Source organism: Aquila chrysaetos, chromosome 1, assembly GCF_900496995.4.
Source record: "Aquila chrysaetos chrysaetos chromosome 1, bAquChr1.4, whole genome shotgun sequence".
Taxonomy (NCBI): domain Eukaryota; kingdom Metazoa; phylum Chordata; class Aves; order Accipitriformes; family Accipitridae; genus Aquila; species Aquila chrysaetos.
The window spans coordinates 17,681,898-17,706,205 of NC_044004.1; the positions used below are offsets into that span (position 1 = coordinate 17,681,898).

The following is a 24,308-nucleotide window of genomic DNA, read 5'->3' on the forward strand; positions in this document are numbered from 1 at the left end:
ATTGACAAGCAACTGTTTTAAGGAGATCACGTTTTCTTTTAACATTTCTTCTAATTATTTGTTTATATCTTGTAGTGAATTATTTCAGGGCTTTAATCTGTTGTTTCTGGAAGTGTCAAATACTTTTAATTTCTTATATCTTCTATGTTTATGTCTTCAAATATTTATTGGAAGTATGCTTTTGAGAAATAGTTGTACTGTTTTCTAACATCTGATAATACTTTTTGATATGAATTTCTAATGGAAGAGGATTTTTGAGCACTTTTTAAAAGCAGGCTGTAGGAGAAAAGCATTGTTCCTTTCCCTTCTCCCACTCCTCCCCAGATATATTTGGAATCATTAAAAATAAAGCAGCATTTACTACAAATTTGTAAGTGATAGCTGTGAGCAAAAAGGGCAACAGAAACTACTTTTGTCCTTCAGGTGCTGCAAAGGAGATTTAGATTTGATGTTAGGAGGAAGGCTTCCTAGCAATAACAGAGATTGCTGAAGAAAGATTTCCTGAAATTTTTAGAAATTTTAAGACTAGAATAGAGTATTTCAGTTGGAAAGGATCTACAACGATCATCTAGTCCAACTGCCTGACCGCTTCAGGCTGACCAAAAGCTAAAGCATGTTAAGGTCATTGTCCAAATGCCTCTTAAACACTGACAGGCTTGGGGCATCGACCACCTCTGTTGGAAGCCTGTTCCAGTGTTTGACCATGCTCTTGGTAAAGAAATGCTTCCCAATGTCCAGTCTAAACCTCCCCTGGCACAGCTTTGAACCATTCCCACGCGTCCTGTCACTGCATACTAGGGCGAAAAGCTCAGCACCTCCCTCTCCACTTCCCCTCCTGAGGAAGCTGTAGAGAGCAACGAGGTCGCCCCTCAGCCTCCTTTTCTCCAAACCAGACCAACTGAGTCCTCAGCTGCTCCTCATGGGACATTCCTTCCAGCCCTTTCACCAGCTTTGTTGCCCTTCTCTGGACGCATTCAGGGACCTGAACATCCTTAAATTGTGGGGCCCAGAACTGCACACAGTACTCAAGGTGAGGCCGCACCAACGCTGAATACAGCAGGATCATCACCCCTCTTGACCAGCTGGTTGTACTGTGTTTGAGGCACCCCAGGGTGGGGTTTGCCCTCTGGGCTGCCAGAGCACACTGCTGACCTGTATTGAGCCGGCTGTCAACCACCACCCCCAGATCCCTTTCTGCAGGGCTTCTCTCCCAGTTTATACCTGTGCCCATTGTTAACTCTGTCCTAGGTGCAGAATCCAACTGTTTCCTCTTGTCCTGTCACTTCTTACTTGAGAAAAGAGACTGACACCCACCTCACTACAACCTCCTTTCAGGTAGTTGTAGAGAGCAATAAAGGTCTCCCCTCAGCCTCCTTTTCTCCAGAATAAACAGTCCCACTTCCCTCAGCTGCTCCTCATCAAACTTGTGCTCCAGGCCCTTCACCAGCTTTGTTGCTCTTCTCTGGACGCACTCCAGCACCTCAGTGTCTTTCTTGTCGTGAGGGGCCCAAAACTGAACACAGTACTCGAGGTGTGGTCTCACCAGTGCCGAGTACAGGGGGACGATCACTTCCCTGCTCCTGCTGGCCACGCTATTTCTTGACGCAACCCAGAATACTATTGGCCTTTTTGGCCAACCGGGCACACTGCTGGCTTGTCTACAGCCTATGGTCACTCAGCTGATGCAGCTGGTCTCTCACAGTTGCAGTGTCCACGGATGGAAAGTCACTGTTCCCACACTCATGGTCCACCAACTCGGAGGACCAGGCAGCCCAAGGCCCATCAGTATTATTAAAAACTGAGGCAAAAAAAGTATTGAATGCCTCTGCTTTTTCTTCATTTCTGTTAGTCAGGTGACCACCTTCAACAAGTATTGGTCCAATGTTTTCTTTAAGACCTCCTCTTGCTTTTAACATACTTTAAAAAGCCCTTTTTGTTATCTGACATAACAGTGGCCAGTTTCAACTCTAATTGAGCTTTGGCCTTTTGTGTCTTCTCCCTGCATACGTGAACCACAGCTCTGTACTCTTTCTGCGAAGCCTGACCTTGCTTCCAGAAATCGTAGAACTTCTTCTTCTTGAGCTCCACAAGGAGTTCCCTGTTCGGCCAGGCTGGTCCTGTGCCCGTTTGCTTGACTTACAACATGATGGAAGGGGCTAAACAATTGTCAAGAATAGTTTACATGTGATTAACCTGTGTTGGGGCAGGGTTATAGCTGAGTGACATTTTAAGCTTCCTTCTAGCCTTATTCTCTAATTTCTAGTTTAAGGAAAAAGTGGGGTTAAAATTGTGTGGCTTTTTTTGTATAACAGCCAAAACTTAAAATACTGGTACTTAAGATAAATTAAAAATTTATTATCTATGACTTCTGCATGTGCTATTCTGTTTAACAGAAAATAATAAAGATGCTCTTCATACTCCAGTTAATGAAGTTAAAAGTAAAGCAACTGCAAAATTGAAATCCACAAGAAACAAAGCTGGCAAAGGTATGCACTAGCTTTTTCTGGCTACAATACTAGTTGTTTTTAATAAAATAATTTCATACTAACTTTTTGTGAAAATATAGATATAAAAACCATTCAGTCTTCATACTCTGTTTTTAAAATTTTATTTGTTAAAAGATTAAAATAGTCTGTTTTGTGGAAATTTTTGTGCTGTTAGCCTCTCCCAACAACACAGATTTAAAAAAGAAAAAAAGTTTGACTACAGGATTTCAAGGTAACTTGGCCACAGTCACCTACAGTAATGTACAGGTGTTTATGGGAGAAGTGGTACATTGCGGGTTTTTTGTTGTTGGTTTCGTTTTGTCACCACGTTCTGTCTGTCGTGACTGCGTATTTATATGTTTCAATGCAATACCAAACACTGAAGAAAGATACAAAACTAGTTTAAGAAAAGAAATGGTATCATGATATGAAAAGAGACTTTTGCTTATACTTAGGACAACGGAAAGCAGCAGCAGAAGTGAGGTCTGTGAGCAGAAGAAAAACTGGCACAACTGTAAAATGCAGTAGTGAAAGGTAAATCCTTTTCTCTCCACCATCAAAAACATGATGTTCGAGCAAGGAAATTTTAATTCAAATGTTTTTCTTACCCCAAACCTGCATCTTTAATATCCTCTATTCCTAATACACAGATAAATATTCAAGAAAAAAACCCTTTTGAACTGGTACTTCTGAAACAATAGCAGGTTTGACAGCTTGACTTTTTAATCATTGTTGCCTAAGAGCCTGTAATTCTTTTTTTAACATACCTTTTGTGCATAGAGTTAACATACATTCTAGCAGACAAAAGTTAGGTTTTTGCCTTACATTATTATTCTTCTTCCAATCACTTTTTTTGCTTTTTTAATAACTGTTCTGTGGAGGAATCAATTTTTTTATTTTTTATTTAAATTCTTTTTTCCCCTCCACACTTTTGTTGCTTCTTTTTCAACATGTAGTTGAGAAGCTTCTACAAATGACTGCTAAGTGAATATACACAATGCACTCCTTTGCTTATTATCTTGTAGGAGATAAGCATTAAAACAACACTATCTTTGTAATTTTCAGGTGTGCTCACTCTTTCTCAAGCAAGTAAGCCACAGACTTTAGGGTGACCAGGGTCAATCATTCCCGTTTGCCTGTTCAGTGTGTTTACTTTGATACCACCTAATCTTCTGGGGGTTTTGCTTATTTTGTAACTGCTAACACTTGGTTATCTTTACTGATACTGCTATGTCACTTGGAAAACATTAATATATTCCTCTCAAAAAATAAAAAGTTTATAATTAGTAAGAAGTACTTTTGCTCTTTAAGACCACGTTTCAAGTTTGTTAATATAAAAACGCTTCAGTTTGCTTAGTCTTTTTGGCCTTATTTTAAAATATTTTACATTTCAGTGGTGATGAAATTCCAGAATCGGTCCCAATGTCAAGTTCAAGGCCTTCAAGACGAGCAAAAACAGTGGCACTTGAAAAAACAAGAATGAATCTTTCAAGACTTTTGAGTAGGGAAGCAGATCAATGAAGACAAAAGGAAAGAAAGTGTGCTTTGCTAATGCTGGAAGTTAACATCAGACTTGAAAAATAAATCTGTTGTTAGTCATATTTAACTCTTTTTATATTATGATCATTTATAATTCTAGATTTTGCTAGGAACTTTTTTTAAAAATAGATGCTTGTGATGATTTTTCACACTATGAAGTCCATCATTCATGTAATAAAAACATATTAAAATATTACCTGAACAAAATTTGGTTTGGTTTGTTGTTTTTTTTGTTTTGTTTTTTTTTTTTTACTTTACAGGGAATACTTTTAATCTGCAAATAAAAATTGCTGTTGGTGGTAAGTACTTAATAGTTAAAGCTGTTTTGATATTTAACATTATTCAGAGAGAATGTTTGACCTGGAGTGGTTGCTTGTGATGGCAGCAATTTTGAATGTACCTACCTTTTATGCACATACTTTCTGCATTTATTAGCCTGTGCATTGCTGACCAGGTCTTATTGTTCGTGTTAACGTAAAATAGAATTGATCTTAACTGTGAATTCTGCTTCCTGCAGATATGTGTCCACTTATTTTAAATAATGTTAAAATGGTAAAACTGAGTTGCTGATTTTACAAACCTAAGCCTGGAAGTCTGCTACTGATCTTGACCTTGTTATGGAAAATCAGTAAGGTGCTTTTAGAAAAGCATAAAAATATTTGTGGTATAAAATAAGATCCAATAAGGAAAGGAATACCTAAGTACAGAAAGGGCAAAAAATGAAGTACTTCAATAAGGTCTGTGTACTGTCTTTTTGAAGTGGCTTACAATTTTGATTTCTTTGTAGCTTTGAAGTTCACAAACCTTTTTCTAACGACATACCTAGGAATAGTCATGAGTTTGAGAGACAACAGAAGAGTAACTTTAAACTGCATGTAGTAGTCACTGGTGGCTGAGCAGACTCACCCTGGAAATGCTAGTTTTTTGGTGTGGAAACACAGTGTCAATCATGTCTGTCTTTTGTTACAACATAGATAATTTCCAAGGCAGTTGGAAAAAAACATTGATTGCTTGACAGGTGCATCTCAACTACTGATGCCGAATGTAGCTTTTGAAGGAACTTGCATTTAAAATAGGTAAAGATACTGTAAATGATCTTTGGTAATTCTCAGAAATGGCTTAGGGACACAAGTGAAAAGTAGCACTCCTGAAGTGTAATGCCCAAACTGTTATGCTATTTTCAAGCTTGCATATAGAAAACAGATAGAATTGTGTTGCTTTTCTTCCCTTTCAGTTTTTGTTAGAAACTTGTTAAACCGCAAAATGCTATGACACACTTTTCTGCTGATATGTGCTATTCAGAAGTTAATGTAACTGGTGAATTAATTTTATTTATCATTTTAAGCAGAATTTTGAAGTCCTGAGCTCCCTCTTTTGATAATTCTTTTCTTCAAATCTCCAGCTTGTGTTCTAGTGTGTTTGTGTACATGCAGCCACTTGAGATCAGAGACAGTGTCTGTCCCCTGGAATGCTGCCTGAATATAGGTAAAAAAGGTTAAGTATATATTTGATTGTCAAATATGGCTTTCCTTTTGCTTTAAAGTTTAGGTTTGGTTTTTTTTTTTTTTTTTTTTTAATTTCAGTTACAAGTTCTCTCTCGCCCTCACTCTCATGAGTGGTTTGCTCCTCTGCCACAAATATACTTTCAGCAACTGCTGCTAGTCCACTTATTTTTGGTTAAAATGAGTTTCTAGGAAAAGCTGGAGCAATTAATTTATAAAGGCTTCTCTGGGAATGCCTCAGTTTTGCCTTCTTGCTGTTCTGTTGCACCTTGCCACATATGCAGGTTCTGTCTCTGGCATCTCCTAGGAATCCTGTACTGAGAAGATCAGGTTTGCCCGAAGTCGCCTCCCAATCAGTGGATGTCTCTGCTGTGGTGTGGCTTCACTGGTGTGTATTAATAGAAGAGGGGTGTTGACAAACTGGAGTGAGTTCAGTGGAGGCCCCCAGGCTGGTGAGGGGGCTGGAGCGCTTGCCCTGTGGGGAGAGGCAGAGGGACCTGGGCTTGTTCAGCCTGGGGGTGTTGCAGGTAACTGGGGGTCCTCCCAAGGCGTCTGTTGAGGAGATGGAACCAGGCTCTTTGCATATGATGGGAGGACAAAAACCAATGGGCATAAGTTGTAACTCAGACCAGAATACAAGGAGAAAAAGGGCATGGAACAGGCCGAGAACAGTTGGAGCAGGTTGCCTGGAGAGGCTGTGCAGGCTCTGTCCTACGAGGTTTTTAAGATCTGACTAGATAAAGTCCTGAACAATGTGCTCTGACCTCACAGCTGGCCTGCCTTTGAGCAGGATGTAGAACTACAGACCTCCTGAGGTCCTTCTATGCCTGAATTACCCTGTGATCCTCTTTCAGGCTAGAAACTTGACCAGCAACTGGCATTTCCATCCCCTCTGAGCTCTTCCCCTGCCCTGCTCCCTGTCAAGGGACGGGTTTTCTGTGCAATAGAAAATTTGGTATGCTCTTGCACAATTACTTCATCTTTTGAAGAAGGATGGCTGCTTAATTACAGGATAGGATGATCAGATGTGTGTTGTATTTTTCAAAGCTGATTATTAGCAATAATCAAGGTCTAAATGTATGCAGCTGACTTTCAAGCAAGTCACATATGGTAGCAATAGAGTACATCCAAAGGTGATAAGGAGCCAAGTCTGGAAGTATCTTACTACCTGCAGTGAAAAAATCTTGACTTAGTATGCATTACTCTTTCTAGCTAAAATAACGTTGCCAATTTTTATTTACTTTAATTCTATGGGTTGAAAGTACCTAACTTCCTGGCTGCTTAATTAAGAAATAAGATTTTAATCACTAAAAGAATCTAATTGACTTAAAAACAGCCTCTTTGTTGCTCTGAACCAATTAATGTGCATCTTCTCTCCTTTTGCTGGCTGAACGCCACATGGTGTCAAACACGAGGCATACGAGACCTAGACTTGATTCCATATTAAATAATGATAAATAGCAGTGGTCATTTGTTGTCAAACTTAAAATGATCCCATGTTTATTCCTACACCAGTTTTTTTTCTTAAAACCAGTTTTGTGGTTGGTTTTGTTTGCTTGCCTAATCAGTCTCTTCAGACTACAAACTAAAAGACTTTCTCTTGATAAGTCTCCTTTGCCTGGTTGCTATCTCAAGATGAAGGGTGAGTGCTGCACCAAGAACATTTATTTTTCTAATTTTGTTGTTTATTGTCTGACTTAAAGAAGTGGTTAGTGAGCTTGGGTTATGCCTGCATCTGACTTCCACCTGAAAACCTTTTAACTCATCAGCTAATTGAAACTCAATATGACACAAAGGAATAAATCATAATTGTTAAAAGTTAAAAAACCAGACAGCTGCTTGGAGGTGAGACAGACATGTCTCTAACAGAAAGGTTCTGGTATTTACTCGGTCTTTGAAATGAGTAAATCCATGTGGCATCTGCTCCTCCAGGCACACGAACAAGATACCTGCTGCATTAGTCTTACTGCTTGAAAGACTGTTTTTATGTCCCTCTTTGGATAGCCCTGACTCCTGACTGTTCCTTGTGCTTTGGTGGGGCTCCACTGAAGTCAACTTCAGTGCCTCTCCCCCAGGAAGTTTAATTCTCTTGTTGGCTTTCTTGCCCCATGAAATGCAAGTGCATTAAACAGTTGAGAATACATAAAAGACCCTCTAGACAGTGTGGTGTGATGATGAATGTTCATTCTTTTAATCATGTTCTGCGCTGTCTTAACAGTTCAGTGACTCAATATCCTTGTGGGATCTTGTGAGACTTGCCAGAATTCACAACAATCTTTTTATTTCAGTTACTGGATTGCACCTGCAAACCAACTAACTTCTGTAAAGAAGAACTGCATCATCACTTAAGTAAGATGATAATTTTAAGTGAATCTTTAAAATGTTTATTTTATAAAATACAGTGTCTTCCAAGGAAATTTCCTTCTGGAAAATTACTTCTTGGCAAGTAAAGGACAGACAACTTCTAATAAGTTGAACTAAGAAACCTCTACTCTAGCTGTTGAATGTATGACTCCAGAGAAGAGAAATATATCATATGGTTTTATTCTAACACTTTTGTTATAGCTCTATTAATAATAAAGTTTTGATGAATGATGTACATGAACCTTGCTGAAGCTGATCTAAGCATGGAATGTCTACAATGTAGTCAGCTACAACCATTTACTACTTCTTTGAGTAGAGTTTAAAATTTTGATGTTTACATTGAATTTCCAAAGTACACGGGGGAAAAAATGAAATAGGAAGAGCATTTACATCCATTTTAATTGGTGGCAGGCATAAATTCATAAAAACAAAAGGGGAAGAAAGACCGTTTAGCAGAAACCTCAAAAAGTGCAGATACAGATTTGTTGAATGACAATCTTTCAAGAGATTCTCCTGCAGGCTTGGCCTTTCTTTTAGACATTATGGTCATTAAACACTGTCACACAGAAGTTCTCAAGATAAATGAAGATGAAAGCATACTGCAGAAACAAACTGGTTGTTCGATACATTTCAATCCGTTTGCAAAGGAGATCTCAGATAATTTACCTTTTCTTTTTACTGCTTTGCTTCGAGGTAGTCGGTCTCCACCTGTTACAGATTTGTTTGAATTGTTATTACCATAAATCTTTACACGGTGACCTATGCCACAAATTACATAATATATTAACTTTCGTGCACAAAAATAAAATTGGGAAATAATAATTCAACATAAAGAGCATAGAAAAATCACAATACTATTAAAGGGGAACATCTGATTCTGATATAAATTTGTACTGCAAGAATTTCATGATGATCAGATGTGAGACTTTATATTTAAAAAAAGAAAAACTACATCAAAATGAATAATGCTAGTAGTAATATAAAGCCAAATCACACAAGATAATTTCAAGATCAATGTAATAAATGCTTATTATTCAGCAGAAAAAAAAATCAGGAACAATGTACAAAATAATAGTGCAAGAACAGCTGCAATCTATTTGTTCTCATCAGTTTTGAGATTTTGGTTAAAAACTTTACAGCTGGCGAGAGATGCTGCTGAAAAACTCAGATTCCACTCAGTGGGCTGATTAAGGCACATCTTTATGGACTTCAAATGTTCATTTTCTGTGTTCATGTCTATTGAATTCTGCGGCTCCGAGACTTTCACTTGTAGCGTGCTGTGAGAAAAGAAGTGGGGGTGGGAGAGGGAAAAAAATGAGAAAAAGTTTAGTACACTTTCCTCTTCCCTTGCAAACAAGCAAACTGATAGGAGGCAAGACGAGGTGGTGGCAGATTGCATATACGGTTGGGGGTTTTTTATTGTTTTACTGCACTATGTTCCAGAAACACTGAGATCAGAACCTGACTGTGCTGTGCTCTCCATGTTGGAAAAGTAGAACAGGCTTGTTTTGTGTCGAAATAGCTGAGGTCCTGTTAATTTGCAGAGACTGTTGTAGGTCAGTCTCCTGCTCGTGCTATTCCTTTGCACAGGAAGAGGTGTATTCCACAGGCTGGCCTTCCTTATGTTGTGTCCAGCTGAATACCGTGAAACCACAGCAAGAACTGGGAGAGAATTGCGGGTTGGGTTTTTTTTTGCTGACATCGATAATTTAGTACAGCCATGAAAGGACTCGTCTATAGACAGTTTTTATTTTGTTTCAGATCTAGGAAAATAAGTAATACAAGGGAAAGAAACCCAGCCCTTTGTGGGGATCAGTAAGCAGACTAGGATGTAAATGTGGATTGAATCATACTCTCATTGTTGCCATACAGAATCATAGAATGGTTTGGGTTGGAAGGGACCTTTAAAGGTCATCTAGTCCAGCCCCCCCTGCAATGAGTAGGGACACCTTCAACTGGATCAGGCTGCTCAGAGCCCCATCCAACCTGACCTTGAATGTTTCCAGGGATGGGGCATCTACCACCTCTCTGGGCAACCTGTTCCAGTGCCTCACCACCCTCATTGTAAAAAATTTCTTCCTTTAATATATAAAGCGCTGTAATTGTGCACACTCAGAAGAGAAGGTAGAGTTTACAATCTCTCTATCCCTACTATTTTTTTTAACTGCCTACCTCCTGCAGTGATCTGTGTCCTATATGCAAGTCATTGTTTCTTGCCATCCTTTTCAAAGATTTCAAGAACTGCAAGAATGATACAAAGTTGGAAATATTTCCAATTACTGAGATACTAAAAATAAAGCTCTATGTATTTTAATTAAGGGTAGATGCTAAGAATGATCATGCTATAAACTACCTGCACACAAAGGAGTGTTTAAGCAGCAAGAATATCTTAATGGCTCTTACTTGCTGCATTTCAGGAAACCAGGTCCATTACAGGACTTAGTGCAAACTATCAAGGATTGACTTTGCTGAAGTATAGTGTTCACACGGGTGAACAGTCTAGCTTTGAACATTCAGTAATTATAAGACTATAACCTGAAACACGGTAGCTTGTGTTACTCAAATACTGTTGACTGACTGATTAAACTTTTTTCCTACGTCATGGCAAGAGGGAAAGACAAGCCCGTGTAACAGCTAAAGTGACAATTCATTGTTCCTTTTCACAGATCATCTGAAACACTTTTAATTCTTTTACATTTCTATGCAAGCTCTTTAGAAGGCTGTGTGCCTTTCTGACATGGCAGTGAAACAGGCATTTCTGATTTACTAACCCTAGCTCCTAACCCTCTTTAACTGGGTTACTGCTCCTATACCCTGCATTTCTTTGTGTCTTCATTCTTCTGCCTCTGTCTTTTGTCTTGTTTTTGCCTTGTACCATTTTCCTTCATTCTTTTCTGGTTTGCACGCACTCTTGTTGCTCTGATCTTTTCCTTCCTGTAGGAAACACTGAGTGCAAGCATAGGTGACACAGAAGACTTTAGTCAGCAAGGTTACTTTCTTGAATTTACCACCTCTTCAGGCTTGAACCTTTGCCCTCGCTTGCTGTGAGGAAAGTCAAAGCCTTTCCTTAAGACCATGAGATTAAGTGTGTATATGAGCTGGTGCTAGTGCTGACTTCTGAAGTCTTTCCTTACCCCTACTAACTATATGCTTTCCAGGTATGGCCAGGTTGCAAAACTTAAACTCTTAACAGAAATAATCAACAGCTAAATGAAGAGATAGAGCTGGAATGTTGTTTTGTTTTGGGGTTTGTTGTTGTGGGGTTTTTTTTTGTTGTTGTTGGTTTTGGTGGTGTGTGTTGGGTTTGTTGGTTTTTTTTTTTTGGTTGGTTTTTTTTTTGGTTTTTTTTTTGTGGTGGTTGTTATCTGAAAGGAACATAAATGCCTTAGGAATCAAGAAATTGCAACCTATGAAGTAGTATATACCTGCAAAGTGCTTTACAGAACAGCATTTCTACTGTCTTTAAAGCAATAGATACATAACCCTTGTTTAATGCTCGGCAAGCGCCAGACAGAAAAAGCTAAAGGTTCAGGCTTCTCCAATGAGTTGGCATGTTACTTCTGCATATAAAATAGGAATCGTACTAAGTCAGTATGGCCCATTTTCCAAATACCACTGCTAGCAGTAAGAGTGTATACTAGGATTTGGTGTAATTGTGACCGTAATTCCTCCCCATTTGCTTGGACTGCAAATGAAAATGCAGAGTGCTATAATACTACCAAACAGTACTGTCCGAGTAGTCGACTTGCCATAAGACTGTCCTACTCTTTATCTTTTAGTTTTTGTACAAGTTTCTGTACAACGTGTAAAAGGCAGGACTGAACTTGCAAAACTAGAACTGAAGTATATGCTGGTAATTGTCACGCAGTAATTTACCTCTTACAGAAGAACTCTGCAAATTTGGCATTTTAAGAGAATGCATAAAAACAGGAATAGAAAAATGTTAAATTAATGTGTTTTTTTTTTTTTTCCAGTTCCCCAGTATGGGTAACATCAACATAAAAAGCTCAAGTATTTTAGGAAATTTTACCTTGATAAAGTGGAAAATAATACGGATAGAGATCTGCATTAATATATCCGTTAACCAAGAAGAACCTAGTCTTTCATCTTGCTTTTCATTCTTTTACCTGTAGTGATTTATTTTCTAGCTGTTGATGTAACAAGGTATGAAAATGGTGTATTTAAATAGTATTTTTAAAGCAGAGAATGTAATTAAGGCATAAAATTAAATAGAAACAGTTGAATTTCTCCAGCCAGATCCATCAGTAGATTCTACTCTAAATTTTATTCCGCTCTGCTTACAAAAGGTGCACTGTGCATTAAGCATTCCTAGCAAAAGAAAGAGATGTGTCATACAGCAAGCCTCCTGTCAGGAAGAACTGCAGGTTACAGCCTGATGCCACCAGGAGCTATGAAGCCTGTTTCAGTAGAGCTTGGAATTAGGCTGCAGAGTCTCTCTACATCCTTCTGGAGTTCACCACCACCACCGCTTGCACCAGTAAGAGGATGGAGGTCCCTTTAACTTCCTAGACAACAGGCATTTATTGACCTTATATAATGGTCTCTAAAAAGGTTAGAATTTCCAATTCTGAAGTCATCTGTTTACTATTCCAGCAATTATAATCTGTTTTGTTTTTATTCACTTAGGATTGACTCAGTTAATCAGCTTCCGTGCATATGACTTGTGGAAGCCAGGTACAGGTGCTTCTGTAATATGGAACATAAATTCCAGCCATGGTCTATTCAATAGTTCTGCTTTCACCAGTGAATTTGAAGACAGGCTAACAGTGCTAAAAGCCCAGTGAAAAAGAATAAAACAGGCTTTATTTTTTTAAAAATTCTTTGTATAATAAATTAGTGATATTTTTTGGAAATTCAGATGCTTTTCTTCATCTTTGATTACACTACCCTTTACCAGCCATTGCCCTCTAACTACTCTTGAAGTGCTGGTAACATATTTAAAAGATTTCATATTTCAGAGTGTACAATTCATGCTTAATTTAAAAGATTACATATTTCAGAGTGTACAATAATTGATCCTGATCATTCTTGTTTCTTCTTAAGAAGTAAAAATTTAAAAAAAAAAGTATATGGAAATGAGACTATACCTTTTTGATCTGAAAACAATAGCACTGTAAAAAAAATCTTTCAGGGAGCTAAGTTGTGTGTTTCTGCAGTCCTTTAACATGTGCTATATCCCTGCTCTGTATAAGTAAGTAGCACATTCACTCTTACAAAGATTTTTGACTCCTCCCTGTAAGTGAGCGTATGTGAACTAGTGGAGAGGCAGGAGGGGCCAGGTACTGCACGGAGGCTGTGGACACATGAAGGTCATGTACAGTGACAGGACACGCTGTTTTATCAATGCAAGCTGAGGGTGCCCTCACATGCTCTTGGCTTTCTTTGGATGCTGCTGCACACAAACCCAATGGATCTACAAAACTGTCAGTGATGACTCCAGGATTTTTTTTTTTTTTTCATATGTTGCAACCCTCAGTTCCCAAATGACCATTAATGAATCATCTCTGAATTTACTATCTTTCAACAGCGATGGAAAAAGAGGCAACTGCCTATGTTACTCTGACAAATCATAGCAGCCAAATCAGAATAATACCAATGGACTCTGAAGTCCTATTTAGTCTCCCCTGGCTAAGCAGACAACTCTATGTGTGGTTAAGTCTCCAGGCCTGCTACGACCTAAAAGGAGCATCTCTCTCCACAAAAATTTCCTCCTATCATTAAAGCAAAAGGAATTAAACGGAAAGGTCTTTGAATTCAACCTTCTACTAAAGAGCAAGCAACAAGGGGCCTTCCCATGCTTTTAAGAGCTAAAGAAAACGCTGCTCTTTTCCACACTCCCAGTTAAAACTGCTTGAATACAAGTATTTCTTTGTGAAATTTTGCATTTCTTTCTTTAGTTTTACCCAAATCATTGTTATGATAACAGAAATACTGATTTTTAATAGGAGGACATGAGAGCAATACTGTGTAAGTTGATAGGCTGCCAAGCACAAAAAGAAAATAATATTCTTTGAACTTCTTATTTTCTGTGCAGTTTGGAACTGCGTTCTTCAGGAAAACCAGGAATTTGATACCTGTTGTATGAAAATGACAAAGTTAAAAAAACCCCTAGATCAAGTCCATACATTTGCTGAGTTAATTTGTGTCTACGACATGTCAAGGCCATGCAGAGAAAGTAGGAATAGGGATAAATATTTCTTATCTGTTAGGTGACTCCTCAGCATTTCCTATCAAAGAGATTACCATCGAATGTTGTGTTTGTATGCTGTAAAATGACTATGAAAGTATCACTGTAGAGTTATGTTTCTCTAAATTATGTTTCTCTAAATTTTTTGCAACACTTACTTATTTTATAGATAAAAACAACTCCTTCCCAACTAGCTGAGAACTAGGTCAAACTGGTTTTTACCATCCTGTCTGACAAAAATTCTGCAAACCGCACTTGTTAAACACCACCATCAATGATGTGCAAATTGATAGCTTGGAAAGTGTAAGAGCATTTGTGATATATAGCACTGATTTGAGGCTTTTACAGAAACATTTCAAAAATACTGAGTAGAAATAGTAAAACTTTAGTAGCATAAAAAAATTTTCTCTGTACAAACTACTCAAACATTTCCCAGAAGAGGAAATAGTGGAATATATTAGGTTAAAATCTACAATGACTATAGTAGTCTCAGCACACTTTCCAACAGAGATTGATTTGGTAATGCAACATACAGTGAAATTAAAATAAACCAAGCATGCACAGTCAGATTTATTGTCTCTAAACTCATCTTTCCACAATGCCAAAATGCAACAACAAAGAAATCTACGATGAAATTTTTTATGTCTCATTTGCATTTATCAAATGGATTCTCATTGTAATAAGAAATAATATTTTTCAGCTGAGTGGACGGAATCCCATTTGGGAATCTGAGAGAAAAAAAATGCCCTGGAAATAGATGGTATAGTCAACTAGATCAAAGCAAGCTAGGGAGATAAGCAATATCCAGGGAGTCTTTTCAAAATTAGACATAAGAGCTGGGTTTAACACAGCTGGAGTACTAAGACAAATAAAACGGGACACAAGACAGAACCAAGACGGGAGGCGAACTGAATGGAGACAAAAAGACAGGGTAAGAAGTCAGAAGCAGCCATAGTCCCAGACTGAAATTATGATAGAAAAGCTTCTTTTGCTCTTCACACTAACTCAGTAAATGTTTTCTTGGTCTGAGGAAAAAAGAAGGGTGGGAAGAAGAAAGGAAATAGGAATGAAATACATACAAAATATATGAGAAAGATAACTAAAAGAGGCTAGTAGGAATTTGCTGAGCACTTCTGGCACATCAGTGAAAGAAGATTACTTACTGGTAGCTATTTCCTGAAGCTATACTGAAATTCCACACACCGTTCAAGCTTTAAGTTTAACTTGCACAGAGACAAAATAGTATAGCAGTGGATTTTGCTTACACCCTTTACATCACTAATTCATCTTCAAAGAACACAGCACAATAGGAAAACCAAACAGCATATTGTATGCACTTTCAGGTAAAAGTTTGGGAAGTGGAATAGGTGACAACAGTTTCAGAGTGCAGTCACAGAAACAACATGACTTCCTCCCCAAAACCAGTCAGCTACAGAAAATGTTCTCAGTCCCTTAAACATCATAGGCAACATAAAAGGTTTACATTGCAACTTCACTGCAGAAATTGGGAACTGAAACAAGTATTTAAAAATAAGTAAATAAATAAATAAATAAATAAATTCATCAGACTTGCACAGCCATGGAAGTACAGAGCACAGTCCTGATGGCTCCCCAAAATACAGGACAGACTGAAACGTATGTTGACAAGTTTAAATATAGACAACATTCCTGCCCCCTTTTTAAGTTATAATTATTCAATGCAGTCTGACTTAGAAAGTAATTTAGAACTGTGATCTTTTTGACAAGAATCACTATGTTTTGTGGTAATACAGATTATTTAGAAGTCCATAGAAGGCACAGGCTTCTTAGAGAACAAGGAAGCAAAATATTAATGTAAGCTGTCACTGAAATGGGCATGAAAAAGTGATAAAATTTTAGGGCATAATTTACTAGTGATGATAGTATTAAACCTGTTAAAGAAAAAAATAGGCCTATGATCTCAAATTGTTCATAGCATACTGCCTTCAAAGATCTTGGAAAGAAAAAAAGCTAAGAATCTAACAGTTGAAAGGAAGCATCATTAATTTTATGATGAACATAATTAATTCTTAGCATCTAGGCACCGCCATGAAACAAGTCTGCCTCTGATCACCAGTTCCATGAAAGAAAACTACCTATTTTCTATGCATTATCAGAAGTTAGTAGCATGCAAATAAATTAAAAAAACCCTAAATGCCTGTTGTGCAGATGAGTACTGTTGGATTTGCCTTAGAAACACACTATAACAGAAAAAAGTTTTTGCTATTTTTATTCTACTTAATCATAATTAAAAATGGTTTTGAACGAGGTACAATAAGGCTAAGGCTGGGAGGTTCAGGACTATGTATGCTGGTTCGGGCTGTTCTCAGAGGAAACAGAATGCCACCATCTCAACACTGTGATGAATGCAGCTATGTAAATCTTGCCATTTGAGCTGGATTAATCTCAAATCTTTAACTCATAATAGTTTTTTGACATTACAAATGCAATTATGTTATGGAGGGAGATAATCTTAGAAATATGATGAGACAGTCCCTGGGTAGTTTATAACCCACCAGACTTCTGAATTAAGGAAGGTCAAACAATAATTTACAAATAAGTCATCTCCTTTTCTGAGATTTCTACTACTTAAATATAATTTAAAAACAGCTGTGAGTAATCAGCTGATAAATATGAAATCTCAGCAACAAATATGATATACAAAAAAATTTCTTCAAACACACATCTCTAGAATTTTAAACTAGAAAGACAGGTAACAACAACCACCACAATTTTAAGAATGGATACCTTAAGTATAGCTCTTAAATTTTACTTGCATTCTTCAATTTTAAAAATAAATTATTATTACTGAATGTTTGAAATTTATGCTAAGTGCCTCAATAAAAACACTGAAACCTAACTTTACCCCCCCCCCCCCCCAATTTAGCCTCCATTCATAAGTGAGCACTATCTATGTGAGAATAAGAAATTTTTTTGGATTAAGAAAAATATCCTGTGACATTCTTACAGCTTCTAGACCAGAATTTTTCAGCTAGGCTTCCATTTCTTGTACAGGAAAATAATCCATTATTTGAAGCAAATAATCAAGATTTCAATAGTTTCAAATGGACAACTTTGAGGGCAAGTCTGTGTCAGTAAAATATCAAGTATAATCTCTGTACATTTATGAAATCCACACCTTAGATTATAGGAACCTGTGTCAAGATCCATCTGAAAAGACTGATTTCCCTAAGCATCTTAATTTTTATGTATGCATGTATTTTAACATGAAATGTGAAAGTCTGATTATTCTAATTCCTAGCAGGACCACAATTTAGAAATACTCTGCCGTAAGCTGCAAAGTGAAAACCAAGAATAAGAATACCTACATAAGACCTGCTTGGAAAGACATGAATGTAGTCACTCGCTACTGGCTTGGCAACTGATACATAACATTTGAGACGAAGGAGAAACGCATAGGCTTATGCTTTTGAAAGGATTTTAAGTCCTAAGCTAATGTTAAATTAAGGCCATTTCTACTGGTAGGCATGCAATAAGAAAAGCAGGTCTAAAGTCGATCATTACTGAAGAAAGAGCTACAGCCAAGTTAAGAAACCTGCCCCACTTACAGACAAACCACGATAAAAGACAGAAGCACAGATTCCTTTTAAGTATGCCTAGAAGTGGAGACAGAAAGGAGCATGTGGCAGTAAGTAGAGGATGGAGGGTAGGTGAGCTGGCATAGCCATTGAAAGAAAAGTTTGTGAAACTCCTGTCTACATTTAATTTGTGGCAAGGAACCAATAAAGCTGAATGCAGACATAACTCAGGTGAGTTCCTGCTGTTGAAAGAACAAATCAGACAGGAAAATCTGTCAGACTGACAAAACCAAAAAGAATACAGAAAAAAAGCCTACGTCTCCATAAAGCATGGAGTTTCTCACTAAAGAATTACACACTCTTAATAGAGCAAGAGATACCATTATTTGTACTCCAAAGAACATTGAAGAATACTCTAAGCAGCCTTTACTGATGTCTAGAACATGAGAGAAATCAGCATCAGAAAAAGGTCCTCTTCCTCCAGTTATGAAAAAATGGAAAGAGGAATACAAATTGCTTGACCTGTTCCACAAGAACAGAATGTACAATTTGCCATGAGAATGGGAGCAGGAACAGTAACTTTTCTAGAATTACAGTGTCCAGAGCTGTTGGCCCAAAAGCACACAGCTAGGACGACAAAGTCCGTTTATACATCCTGATTTTGGAAAGACATGTACCTTTATACTGTAGAAAAAAAATTAAAAGTTACCAGGTCTTCAATAAGAAAAAGTGGATTAAAAAGTAGGCATGGCTATTTAGAAAAAATTTTCCATACCTGGGTTTGAAGAAATCTATGACAAAGGCTGAGTGACATCTTGTTCATATGATATTCTAAATCTCTTATCAGATGTAAGAGACTATGGACCAGCAGAAGTACACAATGACAAATATGCACTAAAAAACAAAACAGGGAATGAAATTTGGCTGTGCTCATTCTGCAATGCTCCTGAGATTATGCTTTGGCACTCACAAACATACAGCTCGGAAAAAAGAAAGCTGATGTGTGATTTGAGAATCAGTTGAATTTTGGTACCAAGGGAGAGCAAAGTATGAAGAGAGGATGCAGATGAACGTGCAGATCAATGTCTGAACGGTGGTTCAGACATGGGTCTGAACAAAATAAATGAATAAAAGCAATGGTGTGAAATAAACAACAGTTCAGCAGGGACCATGGCAAAGTACCAATGCAAGTTAGACAGTTCTGTAACAAAGGCGTAGGTGCCTATAGTGGGTCACATATGAAGCACAAGTCAATGCTATACTGCTGTAAAAATACAAGTAAGTAGCATGATATATAAAAAGCAGTGGGACAGCTAACATTGGAAGAGATAGCCGAAGACAATGGCGTAATTTTCATTATGGCAGCTGAGCCATTATGACAAGTGGTTAGACATCCTGTTTGGGCTCATCAGCCTCCCTGAAAAAGTGTGCTTCTGTGAGAGAGGAAAAAAGGTAGAAAGCTGCAGGGAAAACATAGCCGGTCTGACTTATTAAAGTGAGTAATATAAAAAATAATGTTGACAAAAATCACACGTTGAGAAAAAAAATAAAGTGAGCATTTGGATGAGAAAACAAGTCAGTCAGCTGAAAGCTTGCAATCCAATAAGGAGGAAAAAGAAATAAGAGATGGCGGACATGAAAACTGAAGTAATTCAAGATGATACCTTATGTATGCACTGAAAGGAGAAGATGGAGAGAGATGTGTCTTAAGAACAGCATTATTTTATCAATGTACTGCAACCAATCAGAACATCATTTTGAGTCATGACCTGGTTAGGAACCTGGTAAAAATGTGTGGGGTACATTTAAATTATTGCTCAGTTACAATAACTTCAGTATTTTATTTGACTAGCAGTGAAATTAATTTCTATTTTCTTTTCTAGCTTTTTTATAAGGTAGTAAAAAAAATCCTTGCAAACAACAAAGTAATTAAAAAATTCAAATTAACTTCTAAATTGGGATCTCAATCTAGGTTCTATTTACAGTATTTCAAAGAAGTGATTTTCTCTTAAAATGGTACATTAGAAATGTTCTCAGTTCATAGGTAGCACATATCCCTATACAAATATATAGAGGTACAGGTCTATAAATCATACATTTCTATATACTTGTATTTGTTAACAAACAGCTTGGGTTTCCAAACATTTTCTTGTGATTTATCTTAAAATATCTAATAATATCTCTTAAATAACTAGGAAGTAAACTTTGTTAATGAGGACTCTATAAACTTTCTTTGCTAGATTACACACCCAAGAACACCATTATGTTTTATATTACATTGAGACCACAAAGCATGACACTACCTCAATTACCACTAAGGGCAAAACTGTCAAGCTGTGATGTTGTAGTGGTGTGTGCATGTGAATGCAAAATGCTGCTCTTAAAATCTTGGGCTTCCCATATACAACAATTTCCATTCAGATACATCCATCTAATTAGTTGTTGATCACTGTTAAATATCTGGCTTAATTAGAACCTGAAGGCTGTCACAAGACCTCTCGGAAACACTCAGTATGCTAGGGAACACTTAAGATTCAAGGCCATTTTAAAGGGCAGAGAGTCTTTCTTTTTCATGTTGACCATAGGAAACACCAGAGAAAAAAAAGCCTTATGATAAGAAAATGCTGTCCTTGAAATATAGCAAAAATCTTATTTGTGTTAAATTAATATCCAGTTACCAAATGAATTCAAGGAAGAAGGAACATAAAAAAAAGAAATATAATTTCTAACAGCTACCAAATGTTTACCTACATTTGAAACAAAATCTCAGGTAAGTTAATAAGATTTAGCACCACTCTGTAAAGCCCTGCAAACAAATAACTAGACTTTCTCCTGAAATACTTTAAAATAACGAAAACATTTCTATTAGTCTCAAATCTCATTTAAACAATATCTTTAAGGCACAACTCTGTAATTATAGCAAAATGAAAGGACACCTCTAGCAAAAGGATAAACAGTGAATAAATGCGGCATTATATTTGGCTTGAAAAATCTGAAGAAGGTGTTGAATCATCAAAGGACAGGCTACAGCTATCTTTTGATTGAGTGAGAGGAATTAGGGAAGGAAAATCTAGCCAAGAATACATGCAAACAACAGCCCAGTCATCTCACACTATTTTAAATCTTCTTCTCGATTCTGGAACCAGAATCTGCAATTTTTGAATGTAATTAACTGAAGATTCTATTATAAGACACTTTACAAAAATTTGATGAAAGAAAAAAACCCACCACTAGCTTTAGCATATAAATGATAGAGGAATGCAAACTAAGGCACAGCTACACATGCTTCTATGAATTAAAGCATCTTTCTTGAACAGGTATATTTTCCCAGAGCTCAACACCAAAACGTGGAATTGTCTCGGAATAATTAACCTGCTTTGTGATGGTCAGACTACATAAATACTTTATTTACAAGTTAAGTCATCACAGGCTGTGTTGGTTGACCTCTATCTAATATCTACTGAAGCTCCACTTTAAGGCTGTAAACTCTTAACAGAAGTGAGGATTTTAAAAAGGATACGTACTTGTCATATTTTCAGAAGTGCTTGTCAGGCCTGGGAAAACTACTATTTTCTCTTCTAGAGAAAGGCTTAAGCAGAAAGACAGAAGCCTGTCCATATTATATAGTATTAGCAGTTCCCTAAAGAAAGCTCAAAAATTTAACCATTTCCTCAGGACTGAGGACAAATGGGAAAGCGTGAGTATGAGTTCCTCAGTTTTTGAGGAATTAAAATTAAAAAGAGATAACAAAACAATACTGAATGATGAACCCCCCCCTTATATATAAAACTGGCTATATAAATCCTGCACAAAGGCTTAATGATCATGACACTAAACTACAGGAATGTCCTTGCAGGTAAAGGAAATGAAAGACTTCAGAGTTGCGTTCTTTGAAAGAAGTCTACTATTCAACTAAACAAAAGCAAAATTCCTGAGCTCAGAACCCTCAGAAGAACATGAGGAACAGCATACCCTAAGGCAGCATGTAAATGACCACAGTTTAAAACAAAACCGCACCCAAAATTTATACACCTCACACTAGATCCCATGATGGGAGAAAAAGACAAGGGAAGGAAAGACTATATAACTGCATTTGGCAAGTGGAATTCCAGAGTGTAAAACAAGGATTATCAGACTGTGGTATTACAGCTGCTGTTGTTGCATTAAGGGGAATGAGGCAGAGATCATTAAGTTCATTAAATGAGTCAGGATTTATTATACAGGTACAGTCAACTATATATCAAGTCTACCTTTCTGCTTTTATACTTTTAAAAATGGCCCACTTACTGAGAATAGTCATTCAGTTCACTATCGTTCCTACATTTTCTATTAATTTTCTTACAGTGTTTTATGGCTGGCTGTGAAAAAGTAACTTCTTGTCTGGTGATCACAGTTATGAAAATTTCTATCTGCTTACTCTGCATCACAGGTGAAACTTATTCTGCAGCCAAGTAACCTTCTGATGAAAAGCCTTTGTGAAAAAAGAGTTAAGACATGGCTGTTGAAAAGGATTTCTGAAAATCAACAGATTTAATGACTGTTACACTATGTCTCTCTTGCATTTTACCTAACCTCATATTTTAAATTTGAGCCCTGTTAGGAGTGTAGAATGTGCTCCTGCGTGAAAGAGAAAGCTGAAGAGACTTGCTAAAAACAATCGTTTTTGTCACTAGATCATTGGTGTGAGACTGATGTCTTCCGCAGTAGTAGGAAACGGATTCACATTGTGTAGCCTTATCACTACTGGATTGCACTACCATAAGGCAAATAAGCAACAAACAATACTGGAATATTAATGCCATACTAATATAGATATGTAAAAAGAGTTCACAAAATTCTCCCTCCCAATTTTAAGAAAACTTATGGTAATGGAAGTCAAGTCCTAGAAAAGTTTTGTCTGTTGTCATATTAATATAGATGTTATTCTACGTGCACGATCAAGAGAGCAGTTAGACTCATAAAAATACCAAGTTTTCATAGTTAGATTCCTAACTCTTGTAGTCAACTTTGAAATGATTACAAAGATTAGCAAATTCTCATTTTAAGTACTGCATTAACTTGATCTCGTTAAGATAGCATTTAAAAACAGCATTCAAATATAATGAAAAATTAAAATAGAAAATTTATATTTTCTGCCAACAAATACAATAGATTTTCTTCTAAAACTCCAGACTACTTGAAGAAAAGCAAAATTATAAGGGAGAAAATGGAAAAGCTCATTTTTGATGAAGAAAATATCCTAGCTTCAAGTGACTGGAACTGATTTTTAAAAGCTTTTCTGTGTGAACTCCCACCCTGATACAAAGGGTAAGTAAACAGGTATGTCATGTCATCCCAGCATGCAGTACTGCCTGCTACTGTACTAGGTCCATGGCCTCCTTTGCATCTGTGATAAATCCACACCCTCTGAAGCAGATTTTTAAAATATTCAGTACATTCTAAGTTCCTAAAATGGAGTCTTTTATAGTGACCGATTTTATTGTTGGATAATAGTTTCTCTTATTTTAGCTTGGCTCTCTTGAAGCCTTTTTGGATCTAGTTTAGTAAAGTCCAAAGGACGTGAATGTGGTCTTTAGTGTCTTAAGGAAACACAGTAAACCACTCTCATGGAAAGAAAACATAAATGCTTTCCTAAAAACATGCTTACGTAATTTTCTTTGCCACCACAGACAGTGATAACATTTCAGTGTTGCTAAAGAAATTAAAATGTCCAGAACATAGATTTACAGTAAAAGGATACTGCCCCTCAACACATCAAATACATTGTTGAAGCAACAGTTCAGAAGTCAAGTAGTAACAAACAGCATATGGACCAATGTATCTACCATCCACCTTATCTTGGATAAAACAGACAATATGAAAAAGTGATTAACTCTCTTCTGTTGCTACAAGGAGTACATGGCTAGTTCTGGTTGTTTGATACTACCCTGAGCTGCAAGAACTCAATTGCTTTATTCCCACTTGCACATTCTAAGAAAAATTGAGTATACATAAAAATTTAATAACAATGTTCTGCCCACCTGCCACAATGCTTCACAATAAAACAGCATCACAACACCTGCCTCTTTCAAGAATATTCGGTAAGACACCAAGATCAGTAAAACTTGGAGAAAAACTTTAAATATTGACCATAAACGTGTATACAAGAACAATTCAAGTATGACAACAGAACAATGATATAATTTATGATATCACATCAACAAAAATACAGTCCAAAGAACATATGAATGAATAATGATGTTTTCATGTGCATTTAACTTCCAGATGCAGGAATTACGTTTGAAAATGCATGCACAGCTAGAAATCATGTTCCCTCTTTTTAGCCAGTAGCTATACTCTAGACTAAAAATGTTAGTATGATTTCCTTGGCTAGTGCAGACAGTACACAATGTTGAATCAACATGCCAAAACAAGACATCCTCTTCTATATCACGCAATCCCCTGATACTGCAACAGTACCCCTAAAAAAGATTTGGGGTTACAAGTGTGGAGAAAATTCCAGAATCGTAATTCTTTGTCTTTTAATATTTATCAATGAACTTTCTGTCATATCCTTTCTAGAGACAACGATTGATATGAGAAACTATGAGTAAAAGGGAAAATAACAAAAATTGTAAATGAAATAATGTAAAATACCAAAATAGTTATCAGA

At 36.9% G+C, this 24,308-nt stretch overlaps 2 protein-coding genes across 5 annotated transcripts in view; one reads left to right on the forward strand and one right to left on the reverse strand.

Moving 5' to 3' along the window:
* The window catches only part of NCAPG (non-SMC condensin I complex subunit G), a 30,284-nt gene extending 26,003 nt beyond the window's left edge, over positions 1-4,281 (forward strand). Inside the window, exons 20-22 of one of the 2 annotated variants that reach the window (XM_041125732.1) lie at positions 2,424-2,486; positions 2,942-3,020; positions 3,881-4,281. In XM_041125732.1, the coding sequence (XP_040981666.1) occupies positions 2,424-2,486; positions 2,942-3,020; positions 3,881-4,007 (269 nt within the window). In that variant the 3' untranslated portion in view covers positions 4,008-4,281. Of the gene's footprint in view, positions 1-2,393; positions 2,487-2,941; positions 3,021-3,880 lie in introns of both variants that reach the window. The other variant, XM_030025768.2, reaches the window with a different exon arrangement.
* Positions 4,282-7,888: 3,607 nt separating this feature from the next.
* The window catches only part of LCORL (ligand dependent nuclear receptor corepressor like), an 89,542-nt gene continuing 73,122 nt past the window's right edge, over positions 7,889-24,308 (reverse strand). For all 3 annotated transcript variants that reach the window (XM_030014222.2, XM_030014201.2, XM_030014191.2), the window contains one exon: positions 7,889-9,168. In XM_030014222.2, coding sequence (XP_029870082.1) covers positions 8,985-9,168 — 184 coding nt within the window. In that variant the 3' untranslated portion in view covers positions 7,889-8,984. The remainder of the gene's footprint in view (positions 9,169-24,308) is intronic.